The sequence below is a fragment of the Eschscholzia californica genome, unplaced genomic scaffold (assembly GCF_041429995.1).
Source record: "Eschscholzia californica isolate CP2 unplaced genomic scaffold, dmEscCali1.0.p SCAF_6, whole genome shotgun sequence".
Classification (NCBI taxonomy): domain Eukaryota; kingdom Viridiplantae; phylum Streptophyta; class Magnoliopsida; order Ranunculales; family Papaveraceae; genus Eschscholzia; species Eschscholzia californica.
The window spans coordinates 22230578-22241599 of NW_028238483.1; the positions used below are offsets into that span (position 1 = coordinate 22230578).

The 11022-nt window shown below is 36.8% G+C and overlaps 2 protein-coding genes across 3 annotated transcripts; both read right to left on the reverse strand.

The window, feature by feature from the left end:
- Positions 1 to 453: 453 nt before the first annotated feature.
- LOC147532488 (UDP-glycosyltransferase TURAN-like) lies at positions 454 to 7097 on the reverse strand. Of its 2 annotated transcripts, XM_086646849.1 has the most exons (17): positions 6803 to 7097; positions 6603 to 6712; positions 5408 to 5441; positions 4679 to 4734; positions 4437 to 4577; positions 3655 to 3803; positions 3467 to 3556; positions 3302 to 3368; positions 3165 to 3228; positions 2954 to 3065; positions 2157 to 2320; positions 1961 to 2071; positions 1818 to 1879; positions 1641 to 1693; positions 1450 to 1525; positions 1174 to 1302; positions 454 to 811 (listed from the first exon to the last, which is right to left on the reverse strand). In XM_086646849.1, exons 1-17 carry the CDS (start codon positions 6807 to 6809, stop codon positions 788 to 790), a joined length of 1449 nt encoding a protein of 482 aa, XP_086502975.1. In that variant the 5' UTR covers positions 6810 to 7097; the 3' UTR covers positions 454 to 787. The 2 variants fall into 2 exon arrangements, with proteins under 2 accessions (XP_086502975.1, XP_086502974.1); XM_086646848.1 differs by lacking the exon at positions 6803 to 7097 and having other exon boundaries at positions 6603 to 6795.
- Positions 7098 to 8560: 1463 nt separating this feature from the next.
- LOC147532489 (protein CYSTEINE-RICH TRANSMEMBRANE MODULE 13-like) lies at positions 8561 to 10450 on the reverse strand. The gene is made up of 3 exons (XM_086650293.1): positions 10043 to 10450; positions 9683 to 9893; positions 8561 to 8857 (listed from the first exon to the last, which is right to left on the reverse strand). Exons 1-3 carry the CDS (start codon positions 10092 to 10094, stop codon positions 8812 to 8814), a joined length of 309 nt encoding a protein of 102 aa, XP_086506419.1. The 5' UTR covers positions 10095 to 10450; the 3' UTR covers positions 8561 to 8811.
- Positions 10451 to 11022: the final 572 nt, after the last annotated feature.

An 11022-nucleotide genomic window follows, 5' to 3' on the forward strand; every position in this document is an offset into this window, starting at 1 on the left:
AAATATCGGTTTTCGCGACTAGCTCCCTTCCTGCTTGTCTGTCTCCTGACCGAATTGACATCGTCAAATTGGACAAGAAAGAAAGCAGAAGATTTTGTAAACATTAAAAAGAAGAAAAAAATTGACAAATACCTATAAATGGGTAGGGTCAAGGTTAGCAAATGTGAAGGCTTTTCGGTGGATTCATAGAGTCTTTGCCAAGATTAAAACCTCGTACCGTCGGATTTGGACCTAGGTATCAAAAGTGGAATAAATCTTGATACCTACTAAGTCAGGGACTTGGGGGCGTTACAAACCAATGACTAATTTTCTCAAACAAGGGAATGGAAAAGCATTAGTCATCTTAAACTCTGAATTCTGAAATATTGGGAAAGAATGGCCGAACTCCCAGGGGATCTTTTTTGTTGAAATTACCCATCAACTTGTCTCAGGCTTCAGTTTCTTAGGTAAGGATTGGGCGAGTAAAACAATTTTATTGAAAACGTTCCGTTTTCCCCTTTCCATTATATGCAGGTGTGCAGCTATCCATAATCTTAAGAGATAAAACAAATAATTCACTTTATTCTTTGATCGCGACAGTGCAAGCAATAACATGAGACTCCATATATATGAATATAAATTTTTCTTTCCTGTTTGCAGAAGCCCCATGTCACCTGCCATTCACTCTGCAAAGCTTGATATCAGACTTGTATTTTGAGAATCGAGAAGTTCCAACTATAACGAGGAAAGCGAGAACTCTGCTCCTATTTGAAGTGATAACAGGGAAGTTCCTTCATTTCGGCAGAAATCAATCAAATTTCCTAGAAATCACCTGGAAAACAAATTCAACCCACCATGATTAGTACTCCTATATGCATATCAATGTGCAGTAACTGAACAAAAGAAATCCACTGTTAAAAAGCTATGGGACTTGATGGTTGTTGGTTGTCTGATTCTGACACAACTCATCAGGTTGAAGGTATCTACTTGTACTTTTTGACATATTCCATCGTGTTCAGCTCTAGATCAAGGTCATGAGCTCCCAGATGGAAATTAGAAACTGAAATAATATGGAATTGTAACTACAGCCTTATACGTAGTTTTGATTGTTTTTGTTAAACACCAGTATGGCGCAATCAGTGTATCCTGTGCTGTGTCTGTTGAGTAGACTGACTTTTAACTAATGAAACTTGCCTCGGAAATAAGTGGTTTTGCGTGTTTTTCCCATTCGGCAGCCCACCTGGCAGATGACCCTCTTTCCAACACACCGTTCCTTAGGGACTTCAGATCATCACATTCGCCAGGGAAGCCCTTGAAGAGCATCTGGGTGAAGTTAAAAAACAAACGATAAGTAGACATGACGGCTTAATGTGCTCTTACTCATTCTTATTTGTTCTAAATCAGAAGTAATACCAACGTTCTTCTCAATGAAGATTAAACTTAACAGACACAATGGAAGGAAGAAATTACCAAGAGTTCGTCAGCAAGCTCAGAAGATGAAGAAAAGAGGAGGCCATTTTTGCCAACGTTAACAAGTTCTTCAATGCTTTGAAATAATGAAATAGCAAAAATTACTACGATAATAAGATATCATATTAACAGAAAACTCATTTATTGGATATTATGAAGGTTACCAGTATGTAACACTAACACATGCTTACCATGAGAAGGAAACAGCACAAACTGGAAGCCCACATCCAAACATATCCACAACCTGAAGCCAAAAATTTTAAGAAGCACGAGAACTAATCAGGTACCACTAGAATGGCATTATTAGAATTAATTAGAGCTTCTAGGTAGATTCTGCTTTATGTCCTGTACAAACGAAGAACTAGTACCTTCATCGGAAGGTCTAATCCAGATGAAGAAGTATGCAGGCAAACACCCAAGTCTGCCGATCCTACAAACATACAGAAAATACATAAATATCAGGGCATTTGATCACTGACCAAGGAGCTCAGAATGTAAAATGGAACCTCACCTAGAAGTAATGGATAATCCTCAGCAGCTAGCCACATTGTACGAAAAGCAACATGTTTCAATCTTAACTTCCTTATTTGTTCTTCATATTTTTCCCTTTCTGGTCCCTTGCCTTTAGGAGTTACAATAAGATCCTAGTCAAATGATTTAATCGAGCCAGCAGATTTTATACAGGATTCAGAAAAAAGAAGTATTACCAGTAATGATGAACAACAATCTCGGGTACAAACTAGTTCTTTCAGTAGAAAAGTCTTCACAAGGAAAATCCTCTTTGTTTGAAGATTTTTCGGTTAAAGCAGAAACTCGCCTATCATACATAACAGCTGCTTCTAGAAGCATGCCAAAATCTTCATCTGCAGTCCTGAAAGTAAGTGTAAATTCCTAAAATACCCAACTTAAATCCTTTGCTGATAACGTCAAAATATCTATCAGTAAAAATTCACTAATATCCAAATGAAATGGTATACATCTAAGTTCGACATAGACACATATTTTTAGGTATGGTTGGTCACTTGTCCTCATCAGTATAGTTGAATTCTACATCCAATTTAACATATAACCTTCTAGAGCCTTCAGATTGTGAGAACTGCAAGTACTGATTCACAAAGGGGGTGAAAGGAAGGGGTTGGTCCTCTTTCTCCCCTTAAGCCTCACTGTATTCCTTCTATGCCGTCGACCTTAACAAAATTTTGCCTTTCACCAACAAAAAAAGAAAAGAAGTTTGACTGCTTCTCACCATGAGCAATTGGAAGTAATTGCTTTTGTGACACTTCATTTATAATGTTAGTGGGGTTTCATATGGAAGTTAGAAAACAGATGATATGGCTTCATCCTTTATTAATTAAAACGAAAATACGTTTCTGTCAAATAGAATATTTCTTATATCGATGGGTTATTTATTAACTTATTATATAACAACGAAGTTGAGGTAATGTACAGTGGTCATGTATGTTACTAAGAAAATTAAACATTCGAAGTCTTCTCTAACTCTCACCAGCTTGTACTGCTAACGACAAGAGCTGGCCTTCCAAGCTGCAAGACAATGTCATTGTCCACTAGGGAAGTGAAGAAATTTTCGTTCGATCCATTGCCACACATGATATTTCCTGCAACCAACGTGCAAGTTTCCACAATACTATTAACTATTTGGTATCTAAAACAAAAAATATATTTTACCAAATTGTTCAATTACAGTACTAGCATACCTGCACTAACACAATCAGGAAGGCCAAGAGACTGACTTATATCTTTGTTTAACCTACAAAATAACTACACAAGATACATGTCATTCAACAGACGAACATCTTTAACGTGAAGGCATTGATGGAATATTTGGTTTGACCTTATGCTTCTCCTCAAGTGAAGCAGGATGAAAAAAGTCAGGAGGTTGATCATATAGAACTGTTGCTCTGTCAATTAAAAAACAGAACAAAATAATACCATTAGAAACATAAAAGAAACACAACAGGCATGGACGAAACAATGAAGTTCTCTCTGATCCTCTTACTTGATTCCCCAGTTCTGAGCTAATTCATGTTGCATTGCCTTTGTAACACATAAAGAACCATCTGCCATTTTTCCATAGCGTCTCTCTAACCTGATAAAAGTTTTGTAAAGCTTATGCACTTCATACAATTCAAAAGACAGATGACGCTAGGAATAACCAAGATCCCAGAAAGTGAAGTATGTGATTACCAACGGTATATTCTCACAAAAGGACTACTTCTTCCCAGAGACATACCCAGCAAAGTATATCCAAAATTATGCCAATCGACAATAAATGCAGAATTCCTCACCCAACTAGCCCATTTTACAGCAATCAAAGTGGGAACAGAAGGTGGGTTCTGCAAAGGCCACATGGAAGAAGCATATGTATAACAGCAGAAGTTGGCAAAATTGAAGCATTTAGTCATCGGTATATAACTATATATGGGAAGAAATGGAAAGATCAGATGAAATTCAAATATAAATGATGGTAAATAGAATTTAATCCACTGACAACCGGTAGATAGTTGATATAAACCAATGGCCATTCATGGATCTCAATAGTTATGGGGAGTACCAAGAGGTACAAAGCACAAAATTATAATAACAAACTAAATTCTGCTGCCTACTACACCTAAGCACCCACAATCTGATTTCGGAGATTGTTGAAAGTCATGTTTGCTTTAGTAGGTGAAAGTCGGGAAGGCCGAGCAAGTTATAGTTCAGATACAAACAGAACTTGGAGGGAGATTCACTAGATTCTTGCTCGCCACATAACAGTTCAAGACGAGAGAAGATAAAACTAAAAGTATCATATTAATAAAATACATGTAATATTTTTCTGTAGGTACTTATATTTTGCATGAACTTACAAACGAAGAGCTAGAAAATAATAGAAAGTCTGCCCAGAAAACAAAATTACCAAATGTAGGCAGTTTCAGAAGGCCTAATCCAACAACAAAAATAGACTTGAAATAAAAAAGTCATCTCACCTGCACTAGGAAAACATCTGGAGAAGGTATTTCATAACAGAGATACCAAAGAAGCATGAAAAACTGAGTCAATGGCTTAAGCAAAAGAACTAATGGGCGTAGTATCTTGGGCAACCCCTGGGGGATTGGAGGCCATTGTCTCTGCCAGAAAAGGAAAAAAGTGAATATTCGAAAGAAGCAAAGAGGAAAGAGGAGAATAGCAAAAGAGAAAACTTACGCTAGAAAAGTAACTGGAATCATACCATTTTATGAATATAAATAGGTTGATTCTCAAGAACAGCAGCATGGGGTTCAGAACCTGACCAGATATCTTTGAAGCTTTAGAGACTAATTTAGTGTAGCATTCGTAGGAGAAAAACTGCTTTGTGACTGAAAATTGCCACTGAACATCGTAACAGCAGTAAACGAAAAAAATGCCCTACGTAAGAGTAGAACAGATGCGGAATATCTGACTCAACTACCATCTTAAGGGAATATACACATGATATAGGTATTCAAGCCTTCGACTTAGTTGAGAGATGGAGACAAAAATTTGCATACAAAAGTTTGTATTTAATGTTTTAAAAAACATGTGAATCAGAAGTCACCTGTTATTTCTTAGTTGTCGGGGAACACAAAATTATAAGAACTATGTTATGTTTTTTACTTATTTGATATTATTTTCCTTCAAAAAAAAATAGTTTACGCATCGAGACGTATGCCTCGAGGAGCCTCCTTGCCTTCTGAGAGCAAACTACCTTGAGGCGTTTAAACGTATTTTAAAACATTGCTTGTATTCACCTATACAAGTTATAAAGAAAGTTAACTAAGAACGACCTAGAAGTGAAAAAAAACAGAGGGTAGTTGTAAAAACATTTAGAATCATGATAATATCATAAATAACAGAAAGAAGTAATATCTGGAAATTCTATCATTGCATTGTTTTCCGAAGATATGTTCCCCTTCTATATAAGGACTCGACATGAGAATACCTCCATAAGCAACAATATCCACTTCTAGGGATGCCTGCAAGATGAATGGATAATAGTGAACAATTATAGCTCCATATAGAATATGAATAAAGGAAGACAATGCGAAGAAGTGAAACGACCAAGATCAGAAAAGGAGAAGAAAAAAACAAGCGACACCAAGTGCAGATAATCAAATTTTGGTCAGATATGCTTATGTCAAATAACAATATCTAATTGCTGCTTGAACCCTTGCAGGCATCAACAAATTGGAACTTCAAGTAGAAACATCAATAACATCATATAATTTAAAGTTCGAGCAGAGTACAGTATGAGATAACAACCCTCTTCTATCTGTACTTCTGTACTACTTTATCAAAACACTTAACCAGGGCATACATAGATGATGCTGCACATAGTATTGGGGGAGTACAACACTTAAATATAAAGGTGTATTCACTGTTAAGTTTTTGGTCATCCAACTCAAAACCAAATGGCAATGAGATGAGAGAACCTAGACATCATATTTTTGGTTACTAGATCGGTTTTCTCCAATATGGGACTATTCTCACACGCCCCCTCACATCACATGTGGCGTTTCTTTGCGCCTAACACGTGATTTTTTGGGTGACGTAGAGCACGTGTGGCCTTTAAACCTATCGAGTGACGGCCTAGCTCTGGTACCATGTTAAGTTTGTAGTCATCCAACTCAACACCAATTGGCAATGAGTGGAGAGGACCTAAACATTATATACTTAGTTGCAACACCCTTTCTCCTATGTGGGACTATTCTCGCATTCAACACCCTTCATTTTAAACAATGACACGAATCTACGGATACAAAGGATAATCAAGAAGAAACTAGAAGATAAGAAAGCGTGTTTCTGTATATTTTAATATAGTAGTTGTATGTAATCTTATTTATTAAGAGCTAATTTATCTACGGAAACCGATTAAATGATCTCCCGAGAACCCTTAAGCAAACCTAAATTAGGTGAACATCAAGGTAAAATAAATCCTACAAGGAAGTTAACACACCTGTATGATTCCAACAGAACACTCAATTTCAAATTCTATCTATACTTGGTTCAACGCCCAACAACTGGAGTAATTATTATTATTATTATTGGGATTCATTTTAGAATTGTTCCCAGAAATCAAAATATTGAATTATAATCGGAATTTAATTGGTAAAGTGAAGAGCAATTAGTAAATAAACCTGAAGAGCAAGTGAGAGAGCGTGATACTGCATTCGAGGACTACGACCTAGATCACCAAGAACAACCACAGCTGCCCGACCTCTTTTCCCAATCTTCTCTTCTATTTGCCCTAATTTCATTACCCCCAATTTCTCAACTCCGGCAAACTCCTCCTCCAACTACAAAAAAGAATGACAAGAAAGAGAGAGAAGATTGTTACCTGCCATTTGCCGGGAATGGATTAGGAAGATGAAATAAAAGTTGGTTGTTTTTTGCTCAAAGAAGTTACACTTGTTTTGCTCTCTCGAGACTGGTTGTCCAACAAGCACTCTGACTCTGAGCCTCTCTGAACTATTGGGTCGTGCCGTGGGTTGAAGTTAACAACCCGGTCCAACCAGTTGACTACATGAGTATGCGTACCGGTACCAGGTCAACTACCGGCCACTTAGCCCGACCAAAATGAGTAGTTGGTACCATGTTACCCAAACCACTAGTAGCATCATACCTTTCTCGTCATCTAGAGTTTCATCAAAAAAAAAAAAAGACAACCTACCTATCGCTGGATGGATGTGCACCAAACATCGATAAGATGTTACTAATGGTTGCTTGTTTGCTTTGCTAATACATTATTGATGTACAAATATATACCTACGGAACTCAACTTGCCCTATTACATTATTGATGCACGAGAAATGGAAACCACTACTATTTGCCCTAATTGCCCCTACCACCACTATTTGCCTTAACCACCGCCATTTCTTTAACGGTCATTGAAGATATATGTAGAGAGAGACAGTTGCTTTTTTTCTTGGAGGTGTGAAATTGCTGTCAAATTGGGGAGAATAGAAGTGGTGTGCTTGAATAGTAAAAAATAGACCAGGATGGAGCGTAAAATAATCTTGTTCGTGGTAATTGGAGTGCCATTCATATGAGATGAAGACAGAATTAAGTCTGACTTGTAACCCAAACATACTAAATTAAATAAATCTAGAACCAACCTATATCAACCATTCATATGAGATAAACATTACACAAAAATAAATGAGTCAATCCAAATTTCAAATCTAAGTAGAAAAACTAACCCCACCATAGCATGTCCGAGTATCAAATAACAACCGTAAAAACTAACCCGAAAGGTTTATTGGATCATTGTAAGGTTTACTTGTGTGTTAACTTCGTAATCTCTTGAATCATCACCGAATTACGTTCCCCTTTTCCTTTTCTTAATCAACTTTACACTAATTAAAATTGCTTTTGTCTCAGTGTTCAATTGGGTCTGTATTCTTTAGATTTTACATAGTACTTATACTATACTATTCTTTAGACTTAATAGGAGGGGACCTCTCTTCTCTCTTGAAATGGCAGCTAAAAGAACAAGTCTTCTTCAATTTAAAATCTCCCACATTCCTCTTTTTCGCTAATCTCATCTTTTCGTCACGCAAACCTGACCTAATTCACATGGGACTTGAGCTGGAAAATGCCGTTAAACTTACTCCAAAATTTAAAATTTGATATAGATCTTTCCTTTCACTATCAAATTCTCTCCAAACTTATTACTTTTCTAATACTTGCTCCTTAGACAGAGACACCTATTGTGTATCTGTTTGATTAACTAGAACTATAATGATAGTGACAAACAACTTTTTCAAACTGTCATTTCATTTCGATTCAACATTAGGTATTGTTTCGGTACATTTCAACATAATATTTTACCAGACCGAAGAAGATAATAAAGTCTCAACAAACAATAAACGAAATCGACAAAAGAAGGCAAAATCGATGAGCTAGAGTTTCAGATCCATGAGCTAGAGTTTCAGATCCAACATTATTTTCCCATTGAAATGAAGTCAGCCGATGGTCGTCTTCTCCCCATCTAATTTGTAAAAACGAAATTTATTGTTATTCTTTGTGCTTACAAAGAATGGTTGTTCTTTTGTGTGGCCAAATTTATACATTAAAGGAAGAAAAGAAGACTGTATTAATCATCCACAAACTATTACGAATTGCCAAATAATAAATCCATTATCCACACACAGAAGGGAAGATAAAGGTTTCATTTCCAAATCACATTACCACTTCAAATATTTTTCAAAAGATAAAAAGAAAAAACAAAGAAATAAAATGTCGAAGAAGTTGAATAATGTGATGAAGGATTCCCCTTGTTGTATATGCAAAATAGTAGTCCAATACCCCAATCCAATTAACTTTCACCTTCTCTTTATCTTCTTCTTAAAAGCAAGCATCTAGAAGACAACAACAGCAAAGAGCAGCCAAACTACAAAAAAAAAAGTTATAATCAATCAAAACTTTTTATTTTAAAATGAACCCAATTTGGGGGCTAAACAAATATACTCCTCAATTATGCATTCAAGGATAGAGAAGCTCAATGAGCTCCAACATGGTATCAAAACTAGGGTTTCAAAGATGGTCTGGAAGGGGTATCAAAACTAGGGTTCCAAAGATGGTCTGGAAGGCATTGGCATTGGCAGTGAGCCTCTTCCACCACACAGGGAGGATATGTCTCAAGTCCAATTTTCGAAGAGAAGTAGGGGCAATGGGCTCTTACAACAAATACTACCAACAAATTAAAAGATATAAGTATTTTAATTATTAATTTAATTATCTTAAATTTGGCAATTAGGTAAAGAAAAAAAAGAGGTCTTGTTTTAGTACAAAAGGTTTGTTAAGGTAATAATCAATAATTTAACAATTAAACCTAACCTAACCTAACTTGCCTTAAGTGAGGCCGTATAAATCCAAGGGCCCAAATTAAGCCTAACTGTACCTTACAACAACTATAGCGACACTTGCCTAAAATTTCAAGGGTATTTTCGGAGATTTATACAAAGTTCCGAAAAATTTGACCCAATCTTTTTGGTTACCGTGTTACTCGCCGGTGGTTTATCTTCCCTCGTGGATATCGAACAGAATAAACCAGAAGCGCCGGGAAAGTTACCGGCGCCCGGCAATTTAAGACATTTTTTGTGACATTGTCCGATCTAGACGCTACCATTCTAGATCGGAACAATCCCATTAAAGATTACAATCTTAAAATTGAAATAATCTAGAGAGAGAGAGAAAGAAGAGAAGGAAACAATACCATCCTTCCATGAAACCAGTGCCTTGTTGTTGTTGCTGTTGAGGAGGGTAACCTTGCTGAGGAGGGTAACCTTGCTGAGGAGGATAGCCTTGTTGTGGGGGATACCCTTGGGGAGGATACCCTGGTTGAGGGTAACCTTGAGGGGGATAACCTTGAGGAGGGTACCCTTGTGGAGGGTAAGCGTCTTTTGCATACCCTTCAGGAGGATAACCTAATCAAACACAGGACATCAAGAATCTCAGATCAGAAAAAGGAAAAAAATCAAAAACTTCCGAAAAAAAAAACAAAAGAACGATTTGAACAGTAAAATTGAAGTAGAGAGAAAAAAAAGAACTAGGTAGATCGGAGGAAGGTAGATACCTTGGGGAGGAGGAACACCGACGGGAGGTTGTTGTTGGTTGTAATAACTCATCTTGGGTTGCGTCGCTAATAAGTTTGTTGCAGAACTAGATAGAGATAGAGAGAAGTGGGAGAGACGGCACTAATCGGGTTGGAGGAGTTTTTATAGAAAGAGAGAGTGGAGGTGGTTACTGGTTAGTGAGAAACGCAGAGGGGAATTCAGGAAATATAAAAAAAAGCTGTGTTATTGTACTACACGATTTATCTATAAAAGGGTAATCCTATTTTTTCGATCTAATACGCGTCAAACAGATGACATAAACCCATCTAGAGTAGGGGTGCAATCAGGTGGTGGAGCATATAACGAGTTGTTCGAGCTTGGCGCGACTATTGCTCGTTCTCGATTCGAAGAATAACGAGAACGAATTTAACACAAGTCCAAAATTATGCTCGTTTATATAAACGAGCCGAGCTTGATTATCTTTTAATGTATCCCGAGCTACTCGTGACCAACTCATTTAACATATTATCTACAATAGTGTAGTACATAATTATGTATTTATATTGAAACTTGTATATGGAGTACCAACCATCAAAAGATTATTGGAATGTGAATCTTTAGTCATCAATGCTGTATGTGACAAATGATCGTTTGAAGTATTTGGATAATTTAGAAAGTTGTACTAATTCAAAGTATTTTAAAAAACGAACTTAAAACAATGCGAGCTCGAGCTCTTTGAAACATATACGAGTCGAGCTCGAGAAAGAAAACAGTAACTCGTCCGAGCTTAAGGAAACAGACAAAGGCACTAACCGAGTTTGAACATCTTACTACTCGCATCGGTTCAACTCGAGTACACCCCTAATCTAAAGTCTAAAAGAAAAACATTCACAGGATTTTGGATTTGTTTTCGGTTATTTCCCAAATGGCTCCCTAGTTTATGACCAGTTTCCGGCGTAGTCCCTTTGGTCGTTACCGTCCATTTGACTGTTGACCTCTT